General features: G+C 36.6%; 1 protein-coding gene across 9 annotated transcripts in view; it reads right to left on the bottom strand.

Annotated features, from left to right (window-relative positions):
• The window catches only part of ARL15 (ADP ribosylation factor like GTPase 15), a 578,537-nt gene that overhangs the window by 259,708 nt on the left and 293,537 nt on the right, over positions 1 to 25,292 (bottom strand). For 8 of the 9 annotated variants that reach the window (XM_045163682.1, XM_045163677.1, XM_045163678.1 and 5 more), the window contains one exon: positions 23,448 to 23,507. The exons of the other annotated variant lie outside the window; for it this stretch is intronic. In XM_045163682.1, coding sequence (XP_045019617.1) covers positions 23,448 to 23,507 — 60 coding nt within the window. The remainder of the gene's footprint in view (positions 1 to 23,447; positions 23,508 to 25,292) is intronic. 9 annotated transcript variants of the gene reach the window in all.

Genomic DNA, 25,292 nt, shown 5'->3' with positions numbered 1-25,292 from the left:
ATAAAACTAATGTGGCTCCACTCTCACCATATTTATGTAGCACTGTTCTTAAAGTTGTAGCCAATAAAATAGGGCAGAAAACTGATGTCAAAGATGTAACACTGGAAAAGAGACAAAATAGTCATTACTTGCAGATGACTACTGCATACCTACAAACCTTAGAGAATTAACTGGAAAACTTAGAACTAATCATATGACTCCATAAGGTGATTAGAAACAAAATTAAAATGTTTAAAGTATCTTTTTACTACTATATTAAAAAACAAACTTTAAAAATCCATGCAATAACAATAAAATATGCTTATTTGGGGAAAAAACTTTAAAATGTGTATGAATCACACACACACACACACACAAACATGCTTATATCATATTTCTAGATGGAAGGACAAAATATAATAAACGGTTCAATTCTTTCCAAATTTACTAATGAGTTTAATATATTACCAATCAAAATCTCAAGGGTATTTTTCAATTCCAGAATTTACCTGGAATAACTGGCATATTAAAATAGCCATATTTTAATGCCAAAATGATACAGAAAATTAAAAAGCACATAGAAACAAAAAATATTAATCTGAGTTATCAAAAAATGCAAACTAAAATTATGTAGTACCATTTTTCATTTATCAAACAGTCTTAAGTATGTAAATCATGGGAATTCCCTGTTGGTCCAGTGGTTAAGAGTTTGCTTGTCAATGCAGGTGACACGCGTTTGATCCCTGGTTCTGGAAGATTCCACATGCCGTGGAGCAACTAAGCCTGTGCAGCACAACCACTGAAGCCCATGAGCACCTTAGAGCCTATGTTCCACAAGATAAGCCACCAAAATGAGAAGCCCATGAACCCCAGTGAAAAACAGCCCCCACTCACTACAAGTAGAGAAAGCCTGCATGCAGCAACAAAGACTCAGCACACCCAAAATAAATAAATAAAATTAAAAAAAAATCTAAATGATGACCTGCAATGGTAGGAAAGATGCAGTTACAACACAGAATGTATTCCTAATAGGAGTGTTTTGATTCTGAATTTTGTTTTTAATATCTAATCTAAAAAATATTCAGAAACTCATTATAAAGTCAGGATAGATATATGCCAGTTGTTGTTATAATTCAGTTGCTAAGCCGTGTCTGACTCTTTGTGACCCCATGGACTGCAGCACGCCAGGCTTCCCTTTCCTTCAGTTATCTCCTATAGTTTGCTCAAATTCACGTTCATATATGTCAGATCTATACCAAAATACATAGGACAACACAAGAAATATATGGCACGTCTACCAAGGAAATAAAAATAGAGTTATTTTATTACTCATCATTAGAAATTATCAAACCACAATAAAGAGTCCAAATTATCTACAAATCAGTTAGTATTAACAAATGTACCGAGAAAAATGAGTCAAAAGGGCAGAGTGGCAGATGCTGGCAGTACCACACAAGCATTGTTCATCTCCAAATACTTGTCCAGGCTTGGTAGCAAGCATGTTCCTTTTAGCAGTCATCCTGTCAGAGCCAGGTGCCATTAAATACATGGCTGCTATCAAGTCCTCATTTCCGATAAATTTCCACCTTATTCACCTTACTGACAATTTCACAGCAAGTATCAGAGAACAATGCATTCAAGTCTAAATTTAATTATGACCATCAAAGAAGAAATGGTTGATATTATTCTAGAGAACGTAAAACCAAAAATGGTCAATTATGCTAGACTTCAGAATTTCAATATAATAACTGTAAGAGAAGGGAAGGAAAAAAACCAGTTCATGACCAGTCATCTTCAAAAGGAAGACAGATTAAAGAAGGATGAAATTATAAGAAGGGTAAAGAAGACTAAAGGGTAAAATGAATTTATACTTGCAAAACTGTTTAGAAGAATAGATAAGTAAATTAAACAAAACAAAGCAGAAGGCATAAAAAGAATGATGTTCAGTCTGGAAAGAATTAAGAGAAAGGTAAATTTGAAGATAGAAAAGTATCAAGCATCTTTAATTCAAGTCTACAGATCCAGACAGATTATATACCAAGATAGCAGAAACACTGAGATGTCATGGCAAAACTGCTCTAACCTTTGCTATGTAACCATGGAAAATGGGAAAGCTACCAGAATATCAGGGATAGGCATGTACCACCTCAACCTCTTAAAATGGGATCATCATGAACCATCATGGGGTCACTAAGAATAAGTCTTCCAAAATAACTCTTAGTTCCTTTAGTTCCTTTTGGACTGGCTTGTCAGGTTGGTACATTTTGGGAATACCATAGTATGAGATCATTTCAGCAAAATATTTAACAAGTCTCTTGCATCCTTGGACAACAAAGAGAAAAGTAAATCAGACGACAGTAGTTAGGCAGCCTGGTAACTGATTTAACAGCCATACCTTAAAATTCATGGATCTGTGCCAGCATGGAAAGAGTTGGGTCTTCTATGATTTGCGACCAACCTTGGTTCTCACAGCACTTTACACACAACTCTATTATAGCAATTATCACACTGCATTATAGTTATATAATTACATGTCTATTATTCCCTATAGCCTGTAAACTCCCTGAAGAAATGACTGCTAGTCATCTTGTTATCATTAGCAGGGAGCATGAGAATGGCACACAGTAGACAATTTGATACATTTTCTAAATCTTAATTAAATAAAAACTTTGAAGGTATCATTTCAAGATTTACAGATGGCACAAAAGCTAAAAGAAATTGGTAGTATTGTGGATGACAGAATTTAAAAAGTCAAAAAGCTCTTGACAAGCTGGAACAATGAGCCAGTGTTTACACAGTGAAATTTAATAGAGATATAAGTAATGTCTGGAACTTGGAATTTAAAAAAAAAATCAAATGTGTGTGTGTTAAAAACAGAAAAGACCTGACTTAAACAGCTAGGTGTCTCAACAGCAAACCCAATATGAACCAGTGGGTGTGCTGTGGCAGGTATTACTGGCTTTGAGAGAAATACAGTGCCTGAAAGGAGAAAGGTGAGAGTGTCACTGGTCAGACAGCATCACAATTCTGGTCACATGTTTGACAAGTGACCACCCACAAAGCCACACTTGTCCAGAGGAAGGCAACCAAGACGGTTATGGACCTGGAGACCATATAATGTGGGAAACAGCTCAAGACATGAAAGATTTAGCTCGGAAAATGATCTTTCACAGTGTATACGATAGCAAGCTTCATGCTCCTGAATTAATGTCTGGGGGGATATAGTATTTGTTGAGTATGATTCCACAAAGCTGAACTGGGTCTGTTTTAGCAAAGAAGTAGAAAGCTAGATTTTAGTAAATTATAATCATTTGCAATAAATAAAACTCTTCAAGTATGGCATATCAACATGCCTTCTGAGACTGATTTTCTCACTGCAGGAGTACTCATTTTGAGACAGTACAGCCATACCTCAGGGATTTGAAAAGAGCCAATTCCTATCTGGTATAACAAGTTTGACTAAGTAAGCCCTCATTTAACATGTATGGTTTCATGTTCTTTTCTAAGATGAGAGCTGAAAAGCAGAGTACCGTAATAAGCCTCAAATGACATATGAGACACATTTCTAAAGGAAACTGCATACATAATTTTTCTGACATTGCTCTTGAGAAGGATGACTAGGGGCACTGTAGCAAATGTACCCATAACCCACAGTGATGACAGATTATCTGTGAGACACTGTTATGTCTTGTGTGGGTCAGACTCTCTAACATGCCAGTAGGTAGGGGAGACCAGGAGCATCACCCTATTACGTAGATACACTGTAAAAGTATACAAAAACATACATAGGCAATCAAGAGGAATGAATTTCAAAACTCTAACCATGCCCTCCCTCTTTTGTACACTGACTCCCAGACTCACTCACTGATTTAGAACAATTTTTCCAACAAAATTTAAAGACAAATCACTTTAGCTAATCGACTAATGGACAATATATATTTAATAAGCAATTTTTCAAAACATCCTTCAAATACCTTCAATAGTCAGTTACATCAGAGATGTGCATCTACATATTTAAGATTAATTCAATTTCAAGCAGAAGTCTAAAGTAAACTGAAATGTGACTTACGTCCAGGGCAATGTAAGCAAGTCAATTTTTCAATGCATCTTAACTAAATGTAAAATACCTGTTTTTGTGACAAACAAGTCTGTGCCATTAATCATATGCTTCCAGCTGCAACAATTCACATTCAAATTAAAACCATGAAACAGCATCAAAGTGTTAAGATTCACACAAAGTGATCTCTTAACAGATTGTGAAGAAAAAAAACATACATTAAAAGAAGAATCTGGAGAAAAATGTTACACAATAAAAACATCTGAAAGAGCTTAAGTACACAGGCAGATAGAATTCAGGTTTTTGAGTTGCATAGGAATAAATGTTAAACAAAACTCAGAGCCTGCTCTTAAACAATGAATACATCATAAAAAATACTTCTTTTTATAGCCACAGGACTGAGAGTTTTGCTGTTTATATCTATCCCAGCATACAAATCCATAGTACTGCCAGGACTGTCCCCTCTGATTTTACTGGGAAACCAGACAGAAGAGTCTGCCTGGGTTTCTTTTAGTTTAGTTCAGCTTGTGTCCAAAACTGGCCCAAGAATCATCTCTTCAAGTCACTACTCTCCTGCCTGCCAGTTACACAGCTCCAAACATTTCCCTTCCAGCCACAGATATTAAACTGTTTTGTTGTTTTAAAACTTGATTTAGAACTGCGTTAGACAACTTTTTTTTGCTTCAGGCTCCCCTAGGTCAGCAAGCTGCAACAATGTTCAAACAGCCTAACAGTGTCCATTGCACATTAAAAAACAAGGATGGTGCCAGGAACCAGAACAATGATATATTCTAGGTTAGTCATGTCAGGCATTTTCCAGTCCCAAAAGCAGGTTTCATGTGGTCCCCCGGATGTACATGGCTGTCCTGTACTTACCCCCTTGTGTCCTCCTCTGGTGACGGGCCACACTGAACTCCCCAGACAAGTTTCCCAGGGATGGATGCTATGCAAGCAGGTCACCTATCCTCTGAGAGCCCATGCTTTCTACCTCGGGTCTTACACTGTATTACTATAGGGCTTTACACTTCTAGGGCATCGTCTGACAAGCCACATATTTTCCCTAGTTCTCAGCTGACTTTCCTTTAAAATGGTACCTCAGCCTAGTCTATTTGAGAGAAAAGCTGTTAAAAAAAAAAAAGAGTGGAGAAACAGAAAGACCAAACTTTGAAAACCAACAGTACAAATAAAAATCTTAATAGACACACTGTCAAAGCAAGGTTAAAGATTTAGCTTCTCCAATTAACAAATCAAGATGAGATTAGGATAGTTATCAAGGTATGAGATATAAAGACATGAGAAGAGCAAGAACTTCATCTCAAAAGCTTCTGTGCTCTCTTACTTACCAGGTTTTTCTTATCTTCTACTCATTATTTCTTTGCTCTCTTGTCCTCTTTCAGTAACATTTTATCCCAGATGACAAATGAAGGAGTATGTAACATTTTAATTTTTTAACAGTCTTTATAGAATTTTCCCAAAGTAATTTAACCTGAAGTTTAAGTTGTATGGGATAGTTGCACACAGTAGATTTCAGGGATACTGAACCCAAGTTGAATGGACTAGCATCCTTTCAAGAAAGAACACTTAAAAAAAAAAAAATTAAGACAAGGAAAGAAGCAGAACTTTGCACTAAGATTTATGGAAGAGAATTTTAGAATCAATTTATGCCTCAGAAATGGTCCTGACAGTACTTAGCTAAGTCAAATAACTTAAAATGTACCTGAACTTAAAACATTAAAATAGAATTTAGAGAAATATTTTACAAAACCAACCATTCTTTCATAATACCAAAAATGATTTTTTAATTGAAGTATAAATGCCTTATAATGTTGTGTTAGTTTCTGCTATACAATGATGTGATACTACAAATGCTATAATACAACCTGTGTTAGTCACTCAGTCATGTTTGATTCTTTGCGACCCCAAGGACTGTAGCACATCAGACTCCTCTGTCCATGAAATTCTCCAGGCAAGAATACTGGAGTGGGTAGCCATTCCCTTCTCCAGGGAATCTTCCCAACCCAGGATTGAACCCAGGTCTCCAACATTGCAAGCAGATTCTTTACCGTCTGAGCCACCAGGGAAGCCTGCTAACATGTAAATCTTTATTTTTAAACATAGCTTTCTTAAAGCAGAGTACAACTATATGTTTTAAAACAGCAAGCTCTTAGTAATATTTTAAGGACAGATGACTAGATGAATAACATCTTGATTTTTGCAAAAGTACGGTGTCAAAGATGATAACTATGGTGAGGTGCACGGTGGTATCAAAATCATATTAAAATACTCAGTATCATTTTAGTAGATAATTCTTTTCAATAGCATATTGTACATAAATAATCAAGTTATTTAGGTCCTTTCATCTGGGTTGTATTCAATCCTTCCTGCATAAGGCAATGCAAAAAAATTTTCTTTTTATCTACTAAAAAAGTTATCTAACTTTTCAAATAGTCTCATTTAATTAAGTCCTGTCTTGAAGATTAGGGGAGGAGGTGGACCATTAGTCTCTAACTATTAGCTTTGGTAGCAAAAAACTTTAAGACCTGTTAAGTTCATACCCTCACTCTCTATTCCAAGGGGAAAAAAAAATTTTTTTTGAGTTGATCAGTTCAGAAAAGTGCAGAATTAGCTGGAAAAGAGAGTCCCCAAATAATTATCACCTCTTTCAGACTAGAATGAAAAAAATATTAAGGGAAAGCGACACACACAGTTTCTTGATGTCATTGTTTCTCTTTCATTTTTTATCTGCTGATCTGAAGAGAAAAAAATTCAGAAATCTGAAGGAGAGAGAAGACAAGCAGTGGGAAGGTTTAGCCAAGCAGAAAGCTCTAAGTTATTTTAATTCTGGGGAATGACAGGACGCTGGGCTGGAGGAAGCACAAGCTGGAATCAAGACTGCTGGGAGAAATATCAATAACCTCAAATATGCAGATGACACCACCCTTATGGCAGAAAGTGAGGAAGAACTAAAGAGCCTCTTGATGAAAATGAAAGAGGAGAGTGAAAAAGTTGCCTTAAAGCTCAACATTCAGAAAACTAAGATCATGGCATCCAGTCCTATCACCTCATGGCAAAGAGATGGGGAAACAGTGGGAACAGTGGCTGACTTTATTTTTCTGGGCTCCAAAATCACTGCAGATGGTGATTGCAGCCATGAAATTAAAAGACACTTGCTCCTTGGAAGGAAAGTTATGACCAACCTAGACAGCATATTCAAAAGCAGAGACATTACTTTGCTAACAAAGGTCCGTCTGGTCAAGGCTACGCTTTTTCCAGTAGTCATGTATAGATGTGAGAGTTGGACTATAAAGAAGGCTGAGTGGCAAAGAATTGATGCTTTTGAACTGTGGTGTTGGAGAAGACTCTTGAGAGTCCCTTGGACTGCAAGGAGATCCAACCAGTCCATTCTAAAGGAGATCAGTCCTGGGTGTTCATTGGAGGGACTGATGTTGAAGCTGAAACTCCAATACTTTGGCCACCTGATGCAAAGAGCTGACTCATTTGAAAAGACCCTGATGCTGGAAAAGATTGAGGGCAGGAGGAGAAGGGGACGACAGAGGATGAGATGGATGGATGGCATCACCGACTCGATGGACATGGGTTTGGGTGGACTCCGGGAGTCGGTGATGGACAGGGAGGCCTGGCGTGCTGCGGTTCATGGGGTCGCAAAGAGTCAGACACAACTGAGCAACTGAACTGAACAGGACTAGAGAACACTTCAGGGTCCTACGCAGAGTCAGCAAGATTATACCTGAAACAGAAACAGCCACTATGAAGGACAACTGTAAAGCTCAAAGCACCAAAACATCAAATCTGCCTAAAAGAGGACTAGGAACAAGCACTTAGCCTTAAAAAGATGAAAGAGACAAAGCTGCTTGATACAAACACACATGAGCCATTGCAAAGACTGATAATAATTACGTATGTAGGACACATAATAATTAAATATGTAGGGATCTGGACATCATCTAAGTATTTGTTACACCTGAGTATTTTGCCCATTATTCTTTCATTTTAGGTAGAAGCATGGGACTGATGCAGGCTCATTCCTCTCAGCACCCTTGCATACATGGTGCCTTTCAAAGATTTGAAGGAATAAAGAAAACTTTGAAGAAATTTTAAAATGTAACTTAATAAAAAAGATTCTTGTTTTCACTATTGCTCTTCTTTTAATCCACAATATGATTGCTGGGACACCTGTGTCAAAAATTTCCCAGTAGAATTCATCTGATTTTTTTTTTTGAGTCCTCATGCAGATAGGTAGCAAAACTTTAAACCTCATGATGAGCTGCTGCTGCTGTCGCTAGAGTCGTGTCCGACTCTGTGCGACCCCAGAGATGGCAGCCCACCAGGCTCCCCGTCCCTGGGATTCTCAGGCAAGAACACTGGAGTGGGTTGCCATTTCCTTCTCCAATGAATGAAAGTGAAAAGTGAAAGTGAAGTCGTTCAGTCGTGTCCGACTCTTAGTGACCTCATAGACTGTAGCCCACCAGGCTCCTCCGTCCATGGGATTTTCCAGGCAAGAGTAGCACACATAATAAATTCAGAAGGAGAAAATGTGATGGAACCATTAGAAAACCAATCTATATTTATCCATTTTGGAGGATGGAGAGTAACTGTCATTTCAATTCTTGAATTTCAGTTTCTGCTGCCTGTCATCATCACTCTCACCCAGAATCAAGAGGACTACAAATTATAATGTTTTATGGACACACGGAGAATCTAAAATGAATAAGGCACTTTGTTTTAAGCCTGTTCAGAGATACACTTAAAATCTTTAGATAATTTTCCAGCTTCTAAGATTTAAGGTACAATCATTTTAGATCTAAATACATGACCGACCATTTAAACAATTTTTCACCTGCTGGAGAAGAGACAATGGCCCCACAACTTGATAAATATTTGCAAAAACAGACAGCCATATAAAAAGGATTAAGAGCAAAGACAGCCCACATTTTAAAAACATAAATGCATCTATTATCCACCCTGAGAGCCCTGTACCCACCTGACAACTAAGTTCCCGAGAAACTGCCTCTGCATTTTTAACTTTTCAGCTAATATTAGATCCACCTTCACTTACTGAGATTTAATCTAATTAGTAAGGGGGAAAAGTTCTTGATATTGAAGTCTACTTAGAGAACTTTAGAAGAAAAAGAAAACCGAGACAAGAAAAGACTGGCACACTGCCTCTCAAGTATGGAATGTTCAACAGTATGGTTAAGCACATCATCAGCCCTAGCTTATCACCAACTATGGTTTTGAGGTAAAAGGGTTTTATATCTACGCACGTCAAATTTACAATACACCATCACCTTAAGGAAAAAGAAGGGAGGCCATGGTGGCTCACTGAAAGCAAAGTCCAGAGAGAAAAAAATATATTATGTTCTACCATCTTACCGTATTATACATCGATTATTATAGATAAATATATCCACATCAATCTCAACCAGACATTTTGCCAAGATTTGCAAAAATGAAACAGGGAAAATACAAATGAAAATAAAGCCAAAATCAGTCTGGTTAAAAAATTTTAACCAGAAGTGCCACCTGGAGAGCATGAAATCAGTTTAAGAAGATAATTTGAAGCAGTGAAGTTTTCTGAACCAAAAAAGGTATTTCACACAGATATAAAGTGTATTTTTAAAATACCAATTATTCTAACGTGGTTTGGAATCAGATGCTTTCCAGCACATTTGTTCACCTTAGTGTTATTGTTATTCATTTTACCCCTTAGCCTCTGACTTTCTCTAAGACCTGCATCTTGCTAATTTCAGAATCACCAACCTGAAGATTTTTCATAGATGTAACTGCTAAGATTGGGAAGAGTCTATTTTATAACTAAGGTTTTGAGTATCCCTACAGAATGAACGACAACTGGTTTACTCTGAGGAATCTTTCACTCTTTGTATAACAAATACGTCATAGTCTTTCCTTGATTAACTGAGGGCTGCTCTGTATAGACATATCAATCTATCTTCTTTCATTAGCACTGTGATTTTAAAAATCTACACACTAAACAGATGGATTTTATAACATCTTGATCTAACAGTTTAAAACACTTTTATTTTTAATCCCAACAATCCAGCTATATATGATTATACAGTATTGGATAGTTTTCTAAGTCTTTTCCAGTCACATTTATCTTTTTTTTAAACCAGGGATGTTAACTTAGCCTATTTAAAATAATTCTTTACTGGAAAGCAATCAAAGGAAAGGGTCATAAGTCCCCCGCAAAACATACTTCCAATGATTTTTAACCTGAGATGACTGAAAGAATGTCTTTTAATTTCTAAAGGTATAAAATATTTTTAATAGTCTTACTGTGTTATCAGTTCAGTTCATTCGCTCAGTCGTGTCTGTGTCTTTGCGACCCCATGGACTGTAGCACACCAGGCCTCCCTGTCCATCACCAACTCCAAGAGTTTACTCAAACTCATGTCCATTGAGTCGGTGATGCCATTCTCCTCCTGCCTTAGATCCTTCCCAGCATCAGGGTCTTTTCAAATGAGTCAGCTCTTCGCATCAGGTGGCCAAAGTATTGGAGTTTTTATGACATACAAAAAGTACATATATTTAAAGTATACAATTTGATAAGTTTTGACAAATGTAATTGTCTGTGAAACCATCACCACAATCAAGATACTAAGCATATCTATCACCCTCCATAATTTTCTTATGAGCCTTTTAATCCCTCCATTTCTTCCCTACCCTTGTCCCTGTCCCTGGCCCTCAGAAAATCATTGAAATGTTTTTTGTCATTCAATATTAGTTTGCATTTTCTAGAACTTTATATAAATTTATTCCAGTATGGGAATACTACTCTACATACCCCATTTTGTCTGACTTTTCTCACTCCATTATTTCAAGATTTATCCATGTTGTGGCATGTGTCAATGGTTCATTCTTTTTTATTGCTAAATACCATTTCATTGTATGGATATACCACAGTTTATTTATCTATTCACCAACTGATCAATCTGGGTTGTTTTCAGTTTTGTCCTATTACAAAAAATTCTGCTGTAAAAATTTATGTACAGGATTTTGTATAAACACAAGTTTTCATTTGTTCTAAGAGCAGAACAGCTTAGGAGATTAGTTTGCATTTACCTTAAGAGACTGCCACACTGTTTTCCAAACTGGCTGTATTATTGTACATCTATATTGACACTGAACGAGAATCCTAGTTTTTCTACATCTTTACCAATACTTGATAAAGTTAGGCTTTTAAATTGTAAACATTTTAATATGTGTGTGGTGATTTTAATTTCTATTTCCCTAATGACATAACATTAAGCATCTTTGCATGTACGTATTTACATTCTTTTTATTTTCTTTGATGAAGTATATATTTAAATTTGTTGCCCATTTTTAAGAGTTTGTCTCTTTTATTATTAAACTCTCAGTATTCTCTATATATTCTGGATTGAAGTTATTTATCAGATATATCATTTCCAAATAATGTTCACCTAATCTTGGCCTATATATTCACTAATAGCATCTTTCAAAAAGCAGAAGTCTAAGTAATATGAAATCCAACATACCAATTTTCTTTTTATGGATTATGCTTTTGATTTCTTACCTAAGAAATCTTTGTAGAATCCAAGGTGATAAAGATTTTCTCCTATGTTTTCTTCTAGAAGTTTTATAGGTTTAGGTCACATATTGAGGTCTAGGATGCATTTGATTTAAATCTCTTGTACACGGTATAAGGTTCACGGGGCTTCCCTGGTGGCTCAGACAGTAAAGAATCTGCCTGCAATGCAGAAGACCTGGGTTTGATCCCTGGGTTGGGAAGATTCCCCTGGAGCTATAAATGTCATGTGTCATTATTTTTGTCTATTTGCTATAAAATGGATTTAAATCAGAAAACACATTATACCTGGTCATGCATGTAAAAATTTTATGTGTATTTCCAAAGAGCATACTTTCTGTATGAGAGTAAAAACTATATAATTTTCAATGAGATCAAATTTGTTAATTGTCTATTTAAATGCTTTAGTACATACACTTAGTACATGTACTTGGTCTTCTGAATAAAGCATGGCTAAACTCCTCTACTAATTACAGATCTGTTGACTTTTTCTTATATTTTTCCTAGTTTTAGCTTTATAGAATTATGCAGTTAAATATATTAAGGTCAATGCTCAGTTATTTTAGTATATCAATATAAAATATCTCATTTATTCTCATTTATGTTCTTTGCTTTGAATTTCATTTCATCTGATACTAAGATTGTTCCTAGTACTTTCTTTTCAATGGCCTATTTTTAGGGTATCTTTTCTATCCTTTTATTTTTACCTTACTGCATTTTTTTTTTTACTGCATCTTTTTGTTATAGAATTATCTCTCATCATCAGATAGAGCTGAATATTTTATAATCAGTGTTTTATATCACCCACATTATAAAAGGAGAATTAAACCTATTTAATAGTTATTGCAAATACTAATGTTTATATGCTGCTGCTGCTAAGTCGCTTCAGTCATGTCTGACTCTGTGCGACTCCATAGATGGCAGCCCACCAGGCTCCGCCGTCCCTGGGATTTTCCAGGCAAGAGTACTAAAGTGGGTTGCCACTGCCTTCTCCAATGTATATATAGATGTTTTCTATTTATCACAACCTTTTGTTCATTATTTTGGGTTTCCCCCACCATTCATGTGTTTTGTTCAATTTATCAAATCTTCTTTGCTTTCTATCCTTGGAGTGAATTTATTTCTTAAACTAAAAAAAAAATTCTCATAAAAAAATTCACACAATATTCAAAAGCAAAAAGCAAAAACCTATTTGAACACAGTAAACTCTAATTCCATTCTGTAAGATAACTTACGTTAGCTGAATATGTAACCTTTCAGATTATTTTTTTAAGTACTTTTGTATATATCATTCTACTTTTATTGTTATAGTGTTTATCCTTAATTTTAAATCCTGAATTTAAACTTCATCAACTCAATGGATGTGAATGTGAGCAAACTCTGGGAGACAATGATGGACAAGGAAGCCTGGCATGCTGCAGTCCATAGGGTCACAGAGTTGGATAAGACTAAACAACTGAAAAACAATATTTAAACTTTGGTTTTTCTTTGGTTTATTATAATCTTACTCTAAATATGTAAAGAAGACACTCTAATGGTTTTTCCTCTTTACTAGACGGCAGATGACTGCCATCTCCCATGCTGAAATGAGAAATAATGCTATTTTTTGTGATGATGTGTGTTTTTATGATGACAATAGTTTCTCCTTCTTTATGATACATCAAGGTATGGGCACTCAGAGGGCTCACTAAATTGCAGTCCTGTTTTTCATATTAGAGGCTTTTTAAAAAAATTATTTCTTTGATTATTTTATTCTCTCCAGCTTCTCTTTACTTTCCTTTTAGAGCTCTTCATACAGAGATGTTGGAATTTCTGTAGCTAAGCCCGTTGTCTCTTAAATTTTCCTTCATACTTACAAAGTATTCCTTTTAGAAGGCATTCTGATGACATTTCCTTGCTCAATCCTTAGTTTCACTAATTAATATCTTAGTTACAAATTGACATTTTAATTTTGAATTTTTAAGTCAAATTTTAATCTCCCAAGTTCTACGTTACATTCTTTTTCAGGAATACAAAACCTTTCTCCATCTTGCTGAATATCTTCTTCTGATCATTCCATTACCTGTAGGTCCTTGGGCATCTTTTCTTCTGACTTTTGAGTGGGTGTCTTTCTTTCATGGTGTTGATTTCCCTCATTTGTGGTGTGTCATGATTATATGCTTATTCTTTGCCTGAAAATCTGTTTGCCAGCTCTTCTGTTTACCACTGCCTGTTTCTAGTGATTAACAGGGGACAAATGGCTTGTCTCCCTTGTGTGTGGGCTTTCTAACCCACCTGGCAGTCAGTACATTACTTGGGCACTGCTCCGCCTCACTGAGTCTAGCACCCACACTCAAGGATTTAGTTTGTGGGTAAACACAGCTGCCATCCACTATCTAACACAAAAAGAAAAGAAAAATAAAGGCAGAGCTCCAAATGTAAAGTCCCAATTAACAACTCTGATAAGCTCTCTGATTAATAATCCTGATGAATTCCCCTTCTATTTCATATTTCCATTGTCTGTACCTCAAGCTTTGTCTTGCTCTCCTTTTCTATTGTAGATTTAAATCTATCTTTGCTATAGATATAATTTATTATTATGTGTTTGTTTTCTAATATTTTTGTCACTTCATGAGATTTTGGCACGGGAGGGAGAATAGACACAATAAAAAAAAATCAACCTTTAATTTTCAATCATAAAAGCCCCCATAACTGTATTAAAATAATTAATATGATAAAAGTTTCACATTATTACCTCTCACAAGAATGCCATGAATATCAGCAAATTTCAAGACTAAAATGATCAAGCATTTTCAATAGAGTCTTTAGACAACACTTTGGATCTTAAAAAATTAAAAGAAACAAATCTGTGACATCTCAAAAGCAAATCTAACCAGTTCAATTTCATTTGGCTCTGGCATATATCAGAGAATCAATCCAGCCCGATAAGTGATGAATAGCTACAAACATATTACCTCTTCAACAACTGTCAAGTTGACATTCCAATTGTAGGAATCTAGTAAAGCTATTTAGTTTTTCTGAGAACTTTCATAATTGCTATAGCCAACATCTCTCTCTCTCATCAAAATATCCAAAGAAATGGGCTCAGAAGAGAGAGCATGCATGTGTGTATATGGCAGGGAAGAAATTGTATCCTCAGGGCCCAGAATGTAGTTAATATTCATTAACAGTTCACTGAAATGAATTCAACAACAACAACAAAACATTTTGCCTCTGAAGGATCTAACTTTACTCTAGCATCTTGGGGCATAATTGGGCAAATTTCCCTTCAGCTTATAACTATGGATATATTTTATACTACATACAACAAACCCTTAAGATTACTGTTGTTCTTTTCAGTTCCTCAAAACTTTATAGTCTGGTATGGCAAATACCAGTATTGAGTACAAGATGCAAGTAGGCTCATATAGAAAGGACAAAGAAGACAGAGGGAAAAACAGTCTAGGAACAGATGGGACGAAAGTCAGAGACGACAGTAGGCTTGGTTTATGCTGGGACAAGACTGAACCAGTCTTACTGTTACCTCCTTGACTTTCATCTCATCTGTTCCTTTCCCTAGACTGTCTTTCTGTTATGTCTTGTCCTTTCTGTACAACCGCATGGCATGTTGTGCTGTTATAATACTTCTCATGCATGCATGCGTCCTAAGTCGCTTCAGTTGTGTCCCACTCTTTGCAACCCTTTGGACTATAGCCCACCAGGCTTCTCTGGCCATAGGATTCTCCAAGTAAGAATACTGGAGTGGGTTACCATGCCCTCCTCCAGGGGATCTTCTCGACCCAGGGATTGAAACTATATCTCTTATGTCTCCTGCATTGGCAGGTGGGTTCTTTACTGCTAGTGACATCTGGGAAGCCCAGCACTTCTCATAACAGACCATAATGCTTCCCAAAGTCAAGACCACAGTGACAGCACCTTTGTTAAGTTACTGTTAGTTATTTTGTGGACATTTGGTCTGCCTCACACTACTTTTTTCATACAAAAAGAAAACTTTGAGATTTATTAAAATGACTACTGTACAAAAAATAATAATAATTGACAAAGTCAGGGATAAAGGAAAGTAGAGGAAATAATCCAGTTAGAGACTGGCTCTATGGTTCTCAGAGACTGAGGCAAAGTAAATACTGTAAGTTTTTATATAAAAAATAAACTAGTTATGTTATACCAAAAACAGAACATTTATAAGTATCTCCGGCTGCTAGAAAAGAAAGTGGTGTTGGAAAAGTTAAATGCCTTGCCCAAGGTCCCCTGGCTTCTTTCGTTAGAGGAAAACACTGGTCTCTTGACTTCAGTGTTATTGCTGCAATATCACACTGAAACCAAATACACAGTGAAAATTAGTTGCTATTATGGCAACCCCTGGGAGAAACAGAGATACCTATTCCCCTGTGAGGGATAAGAAATTAAGCTAAGAACCCAACACAAATGTTCTGTGAGGAAGCTGGGTAGAGTGAGAAGATATGAAATGACCTGATCACCCTTAAAGAGGAAACAGTGGTGAGGCAGCAACCTCAGAGGCACATAAGATCCCTACTGCCAGAGGGAGTGGGAGGTTTAAAAGGCTGGGAATCCAGTTTCTAGAACATTCTATATATACACAGTCTTAGAAGAAGCAAATTGTTAAGTACTATACTAAACTATGACTGAGAAGACAGATTTTAAAAAACTTCCTAGGGCACAGGTCCAGAAGAAAACAAAAATTAAGGTCAAGTCTACATCAGCCAGTAACAGACTTCTGGGCCCTTAGATTCATTTATTTGGCTCTCCTGACTGTTTGGCTCAGTTTTCCCTTAGCAAGTGTAAAAAATGCTTGAACACCACCACCCTGGGATCCTGTTCAACCAATTCAGATAGCTGTGGCCTTTTAACTCACATCCAAGTGACTTGGCGTTGTACCAATATCATTTCCCCTAGTAGAGCCTAAGCGAGAGAGTACACAGCTCAGAGAGCCAGGAGTTAACTGGCTGTTCCCATTCCAGAAAGGTCTGGTTCTTTTCCTAGATAAGGAAACAATACTATATCAAGATGTTTCTATCATTCAATATTACATATCACACTGGATCCACAACTATAAAAAGAGAATTAGTGGCAATACCACTGTCTATTCTTAAAGCATCTCTCTTGAGGCGCTTTAGGCAACTGAACTTTACTTTTCCAGCCCAATCCCTTGGGAAATAAATAGTGATGATTTATTAAAACTTACATCTTACAGATAAGAAAGACCAACAAAAAGAAGTTGAAATGCAGAAGGGGACAGAGTGTCTTGAGGCTACACTCTACTTGTTGAATCACACTTCCTCCTTATACAAAAGATATAGAACATGCACATTGACTCCTATGTAGCTGACTGTCACTTACTTCACAGCACAGTGCTGAGGGACTCTGTGGACCTGGCCATATTTGGGCCCCCACTCTGTGCCGCCATGTTCCTTTGCCAGGGTCATGGTTTCCTGCCTTTTCTCCCATGAAACCTATTTTTGAAGATGTCTAAAACAGTTTTTGAATGGCAAGTTGTTTCCTCCTATACCAGCAAAAATCTAGGCAATTCCAATCATCCCTTACAACAATGTGGCCATAATAACCTCTTCAAGTTTGTCTGCCTAAAATCAGTCTTTTTTAAAAATATACAACCGATTTATTGGTTTATATTGCCTCGATTCCTCCTGTCTTTATAGAATAGCATGACCCTCAGAGCCAGGGGGTACATTAAATTTATACTTATTGAGTTGCATTATTTTTTAGTAGGAGGCAGTAATGGCCATATAGAGGGAATAATCATAATATACAAAGAACAGTGAGAATGCATTAGATAAAATTAAAGAGTGATTACTCCCTCCAAAGTAAGTTTTAGTAAAAGATTCTGAAGGAAGACAGCTTTATTTTGGTGAAAGACATCGAACGGCCTGGGTACAAAAAGCAGAGATTATAAGAAGCAGGCAGTAGTGCCCCCTGGGTTGCCTGTTAAGAAGTCTGCCCTGTACAGTTTCTGGAGAACTTTAGAAATGCAAATAACCTGGACAGATTAACAGCACCCCAAGATAACTAGCAGGATACAAAGAAACAGCACCTTTCACTATGAGGAGGCGTATTCCTTCAGGCAAACAAAGAAACAGGACAGAGTCAACATCTGTTTCATATAACAGCTTGGCTGCTGAAAGAAGCAAACTTTAAAAAATGGCTTAGCTGACAACCCTCAAAAACCATTCAGTCACTATTGCACGGGCTGAAGTAAATGGGTAAATAAACACAACTTGCACTTTCCATACTACCCTCACCGCCTTCCTCTAAAGAAAAGAAAGTGCAGACAAAAATCCTCATATCTTCCCTTTTGATTGGCAACTAACAGCAATGAATCCTGAAGTGTGAAAGATAGCCAACTGATTTTTAGCTTTGCCCTGCCTTCCTCAAAGTCAACTGGGAAGATAAGACAGCCAAAGAGTATATTGGGTGGGGACCGTGGCCAAGATAGGGGGATGGGGAAACAATTCAGACATAACTCATTAGAATATTATAAAGGGAAGAAAACAAGTCATTCGGCAAAACCAACCATTTTTTGGTTGGTTCCAGAATTCAGTTCAAGAAAGAAAAAGCAATATTATGATGTCTGGAACCTTATCAATAAGTGGTAACAAACCAAATGTGTTAAGAGATGAAATTTTCCTCTCTGGATTCTATCAATTTGTGAACAAATTTCAGAATCAAGAGAAAGCCATCTAAGAAGGTATAAAAAACTATTCGTAGATTTAAGAACTGGACATTTCTAAGATGAAAAATAATCAGTGCTGTGATGTCACTGCAGAGACCACTGCGTCCAGCTCAGTTAAACGCCAGATGCTTTGCTTACCTTAGTAATGTGGTTAAAATAGATAAGTCAAACAGAATGAAATCAACTGAGAGGCACTAAGACAGACAAGAGACTTTTCTGGTGGAATCTGAAAACAGAAAAAAAGGTGATTAGGTGGAAAAGGACAAAAACATTTACTACCAACACATGTGCAGTGGCAAAAAATATGCTGGGCAGATAACCAAGAACCCAACGAGGTCCCTTTCAGTGACTTTCAGGCAGAACACCACACAGGAAAAGATCACTTTGTCTGTGCGGGAGAGAGAAATGACCACAAAGGAAAAAGCAATCATATGTGATTTGTTATATTTTCAGAGAACTTGGGATGAAAAAGGCATTATTTAAAGGTGCTTTTGTGGGGTGTGAGGGAGTGAGGGTATAACTATAATAACAGTACATCTTTCAGAAATGTTAGGGCCAGACAGTCGCTTAGTACTCGACCTACATTAACTAATTTGGTCCTCACAAGGATTACATGATATAGGGACTATTAGTACTACAATTTACAGATAAGGAAACAAAGATACAGGAAAGCAGACTTATCTGGAACCATAGAGAATGGCTGAGCTTAGAAACAAGTCACCAGGAGGAAGGAAAATCCTTCAAAAGATTAATCTGTCTATCCAGGATCCTGCTTGGTGTCTTACACAACACCCAGAAAAATAAAAATAATAGAGCAAGACAAGCAGAGTAATTAATTATAACTAAAGGAGAAAGGATTTAGATTAGTTTAAAAAAGACTTTCCAAATTAAAGAATATGCAGGGGAAAAAAAGTTCACTGAGAGGTACTACAGAATGACCTCCATAGGGATCAGACCTGGATAGTATTAAAAAAACGAATCCCTTCAAGTATGTTAGGGATGAACCCAGAACTTTGTTTTAGGCCTATAAGAAAGATTTGACCTTAATTCAGGAAGAGAAGTTTAGTTCACGTTGAGAGTCTCCCCTTGTGTTGATTAGCCAGTCTATGCAGGGACTATGCTTGTGTTGACACTATCAGTTCAGTTCAGTTCAGTCGCTCAATCGAGTCCGACTCTTTGCGACCCCATGAACTGCAGCACACCAGGCCTCCCTGTCCATCACCAACTCCCGGAGTCCACCCAAACCCAATCCATTGAGTCGGTGATGCCATCCAACCATCTCATCCTCTGTCGTCCCCTTCTCCTCCTGCCCTCAATCTTTCCCAGCATCACGGTCTTTTCAAATGAGTCAGCTCTCCGCATCAGGTGACAAAAGTATTGGAGTTTCTGCTTCAACATCAGTCCCTCCAATGAAGACCCAGGACTGATCTCCTTTAGGAGTCCTGACTGCTTCAGAAGGCAGTCTTGCAGAAATCAGAAGAGGAAAGCATGACTACAGCACCAGAGTCACAATTAAAATGGAGGAAGAGTTGCCTTAACCTCTAAATAAAGAGAGTAAGACAGAAAATGAATACTAAAAGCAGCTGCAATGATTAGAGATAACATCCTACAGTTTTGAGCAGAGTGTTCATGTGTAATCAATACAGTGTTAATGAAAATAATACCAACATGTGAAAGCTTTAAATTGTTCATATAGTAGTGGTAAGAACAGCAGCAGACAATACCTGGGAGCACTTCTCTTGTGCCAGGCACTGGGTAAAATGCTTCATGTACAGGGTACCGTGGTTAAGCACAAGGGCTCAGATCGACTCCCAGAAATCCTTCTCCAAATAACTTTGAACAAACCACTTGCCCTGTGTCTAGGTGTCCTGTGTCTCACTATCTGTCAGATAATAACAGCATCTACTCTCTAGGCATGAAGTTGCAAAGATTAAGTGAGAATGTGTGCGGAGAGAAAATAGAAGAAATTGTAGAGTTCTAGAGTAATCAGTATAGCCTGATGAGTGGGACAGGTAAGATGAGGAGAACAGGTCATTCTCAACATAGTGTAAACAGGACTCACCCATCATACCACCAGGCTGGATTGTCTCTTTGTGTCATCCTTTATATTTACTTCCCTCTTAATTTTGTTACTTTCCAAATTAATTTCAAATATTGGTTTTCACAAATGTCTCTATCACTGAACCACAGGTCTCTTTAAATATCATTTATTCCCAGTCCCTAGAATCATGCTTGACACACAAATAACTATGCTAGAACGACTGCATGAACAGCAGGAAAAGATCACTTGAGAAAATTGCTATGAATGAAATTTATAGGAATTTTTAGGTGCAAGATATAGGAAATATCCTCATAAAAGAGAAAATTGATAACAGCATAGAATTCTCTCTGATATAAATTAGGTAGTACACACACACACACATCAGTGTGTTTGTGAACATAAGGTTTGCTATTTATAGTAAGATCTACCAAAAGTGACTTTCATTTAACTCCATTAGTCATTGTTATTTCATTCTAAACCATTTCTTACTGGATAAGAAACACAAGCTCACGCTTCTTCCTATTTTGAAGAAGTAAAAAAAAGTAAGAGAGGTTAGGAACAAGTGATGGAAAACCTTGGAACCACGTGAAAAGGGTAGAAGAGGGAATTAGAAGGGAGAAACGGGCTGGGCCAATCTCCTGAATTAACCCTAGGAGAAACAGCAGAGCATTCCAAACTTCAGCACAGTGAGGGCTCTTAGTGTCTGCCTACCTTTATACCTAGCTTCTTGAATTTCTTTCTTGATTTCAGAATCTTCGCCTGGATTGACAACCTGGTTGAATTCTGATTAACCTGTCTTCTGAGCAAACTCTCTACTGGTAAATAACAGCTTCGTATCTTCACACATTGATTTTAAAATTCTCAACTCTTTCCTCTTGAACTTAGAAATTCTTGAGTCAAGCAACTTCCTCTCAAACAATTTAATTTTAGGAGGTCATAACTTTCCCTAAAGGCCTCATATCTTATATTGGCATAAGCCTCTTGGGGTGTAAGATTTACCTAAATCCTATGAAAACTATACTCTCTATGTATGTTAGTCTGCTTTTCATGCATTCTTGGCTGATCTAGGGCCCAGTCCTACCCCAGGCAGAGGAGGTGCTCAAAAAAAAATTTGTTGAGTATAGGAATTAGTGAGTGAAAAGTCAAGGCCTGAACTTCCTCCACTGCTTGCTTCTGAGCACACAACAGAGGATACACTAATAGATTCTATGCAGAAAATCACCTCCTTGAAAGCCTCTCACCTGAAAACAGCTATTAAATTTTCAGGGATAGAAGAATCTGTGCTTAAGTAAGTAATCTGCTCTTCAACACCACCTGCCAAGCACCACACATCACTAGTCTGAAATTGATGTATGGATCCCAACCCTGAAGCTCTGTCGTGTACCTACATCTCTCCATTTCATCATGCAAGAGGCACAGCTAAAGTATTTCCACCAAACTCTACAGTATCCTCTCCATTGTAATTTCCATTTCAGTAATTTCCAGGGCATACACAGTTCAAATGCAACCCACTCCAGTATTCTTGCTTGGAGAATCCCAGGGACGGCGGAGCCTGGTGGGCTGCCGTCTATGGGGTCGCACAGAGTGGGACACGACTGACGCGACTTAGCAGCAGCAGCAGCACACCGTTCTTCCAACAAAATTAAAACCTGCTTGGGAACAGATGGATTCCCACCTTATACACCCCTTTCCTCTAACTTGATCTTTTGAGTTGTACTGAGTTTAAATGGCACAGTTAAGATTATAATAAATTCTGCACTTTTAAAAAATTGTTAAGATGCATTTTTTATATCATCGAAGTAAACATCAATAATAAACATCTTAATTAATCAATAGTTTCTTACATCTGGAGGGTATTTAGTAAAAATTTTGCATCTAGCCGAGTAATAATAATAATATTATTAAGTATCAGTAATATTTAAAAATAATAGAATTCTCAAACCATTCAATTTGATTCCATGGATGTTTATACTATGTTCTCTGAAGCCACAAAGTAATATTAAAATATTTAATAAAGTCTTAAAATTTTTGCACAGAAAAATTTTCTATTATAAGAATATTCATGTTTTATCATTTTTTCAGTCAAAATGACAAAACCAATGTCAAAAAAAAACCAGAATTTATCAACCATAGTTTAAATATTAATACTATAAAAGTCAAAGTGGCTATAAAACAGACTGACAGAAGTAAACCTGGAAAGATCAGCCAATACATCATTATATAAAAATAAGAAGGCATAAAAATACTATTAGGATGGCATAAGGTCTGGGTTTTAATTTCATCAATCTAATAAAAGGTCACAGAATGAGCATTAAAAAAAAAAAAAAAACAGAATAAGGTCAATATCACAAAGTGGTTAAAGAGATGGAAGAGAACTCTCTTCTAAATCATTAAACTCACCCATACCATACTGAACTCCAGAGGACTTATCATGTTCCTATGCCATTAGAGAACTTAGCAGGTTCATGGAATTGACTGATTTCTTTGTTAACCTACTTACATGGGTTAAGACCCTGACCGACATAAAATACAATCAAAAAAATCCCAGACAGAGAGTGCAATGAAAGACTGAGTGATGTATAGTTTGGGGTAAAGCCTATCCAATAAATGTGCTTGACTAACAAAGAACCTATTGGCAAAGATTTATTATCAGAACAAACACTTTCTAAAAAGATCTAATACAATAAAACCTGCAATATGAATACAAACTACTCTAAAATACAGTTCTTTGCCTAATGTATAGCTTTTTTCCATGATTATACTAAAACTCGCTTCATTTTTTCCATTCAAGAATAAATTTAATAAGAGAAGCAAAACCAATGAGTATAGAGTATGAAATGGCACTAGCAGCATAGCACTCCATAAACAAACATACATTTATGTCAATTAGAACTCTTCAACCACCTTTAATACATATAAAGAAAAAATATTTCTAGGAAACGTATTATCAAGAGAAAAGGTAAAAATAAGTTACCTTCCAGAATAAAACATCATCAACATGTTTTAATTATATGCAACACATTAATATGAACTTAGTAGAAGTTACAGTCAGACATAGAAAAAATATATGATATACCTCCAAGTTCTTTTACATTCAAGATGGCATTCTGGAATGGCACTGCTTTTATACTAAAACCTACAATTAGAAAACAATAAACAAAGAATTAGCAACTTAACTTTTAAAAATGTATAGGATTCTCAAATTCTCTTTTTGGCAGATGAAGAACTATTTTTCATAGCTCATATTTACACCAGAAACACATAATTTTCAAGATAAATTATAACCTAGTATTATCTTCTATCATTTTGCAAAATCTAGTTGTATGCTACAGCAAAATATAACTCTTTTCTTCCAAATCCTGCCTCATTCCTTCATACATAATGGCTCTTTGTAAATTTTACCAGTTGTGAGAAAGACACTTGAAAGTATAGAGAAACTCCAAAGAAAATATTCAACCATGATCTTTACATCTAATTCCTAAAGTTAATTTTCCCTCACATATAACTTAGCAACCCTAAAGTATCTAAATTATAACCATCTTATATTGGAATTACATAGTATTTAACCCACTCTAGTACTCTTGCCTGGAAAATCCCATGGACGGAGGAGCCTGGTGGGCTCCAGTCCATGGGGTCGCTAAGAGTCAGGCACGACTAAGCGACTTCACTTTCACTTTTCACTTTTATGCATTGGAGAAGGAAATGGCAACCCACTCCAGTGTTCTTGCCTGGAGAATCCCAGGGACAGAGGAGCCTAGTGGGCTGCTGTCTATGGGGTCGCACAGAATCGGACATGACTGAAGCAACTTAGCAGCAGGAGCAGTATGTTAGTATTTTCTCTCAAGGACATGGTTAAACTCATACATAAATTTTTGTTAGATGCACAATCATAATTACCCATTTATGCATTTTATAATGCATTTAATAAATGACTTATTATCAAAGTATATTCTGCATATAGTGCTATGATTAATTCTGTATTTAGACTGAATTATCATAATCTAAGACAATCAATTCAGGTGTAAGGTGAATGTACATTTACCTATACACACACACACACAAATACATATACTGAATATTTCTGAAATGATCCATAAGAAACTGGAACATATAATGGGAGAGAACTAGGTATAAATCTTAAATAGGAGAGATTCTTTAGTTTCGTTTAAATGTTTTGCACATACAAGTACTTCTTTTTCAATTAAAAGCTCTACTAATTTTTAAAAATTTTTTAAATAATTTAAAAAATATTTTAAAAATATTTTTAATTGGAGGATAATTGATTTATAATGTTGTGTTGGTTTCTGCCGTATATCAACATGAATCAGCACAAGTATACACATGCCCCCCCAACTCTTGAACCTCCCTGCCACCTCCCACCCCATCCCACTACTCAAGGTTGTCACAGGGCACCACGTTTGAGCTCCCTGCATCATACAGCGAATTCCCACTGGCTACCTATTTTACATATGGTAATGTATATGTTTCAATGCTACTCTTTCAATTCGTCTCACCTTCTCCTTCCCCGACCCTGTCCACTATTCTGTTTTTTATGTCTGCATCTCCATTACTGTCTTGCAAATAGGTTCATCAGTACCAGGTTTCTAGATTCCACATACATGCATTAATATATGATATTTGTCTTTCTTTTTCTGACTTCACTCTCTATACAAGGTTTTAGGTTCATTCACTTCATTAGAACTGTCTTAAATGTATTCCTTTTCATGGCAGAGTAATATTCCATTATATATACGTACCATAGAAATAGCTTCCTTATCCATTCATCTGCCAATGGACATCTAGGCTACTTCCATGTCCTAGCTATTGTAAACAGTGCTGCAATGGACGTTGGGATACAAGTATCTTTTAAAATTATGGTTTCCTCAGGCTGTATGCCCATTAGTGGGACTGTCGGGTCTTA

This window comes from Bubalus bubalis, chromosome 19, assembly GCF_019923935.1.
Source record: "Bubalus bubalis isolate 160015118507 breed Murrah chromosome 19, NDDB_SH_1, whole genome shotgun sequence".
NCBI classification, from domain to species: Eukaryota; Metazoa; Chordata; class Mammalia; order Artiodactyla; family Bovidae; genus Bubalus; species Bubalus bubalis.
Note: the sequence above shows the minus strand (reverse complement) of the source record. Positions and strands in the feature narration are given on the sequence as shown.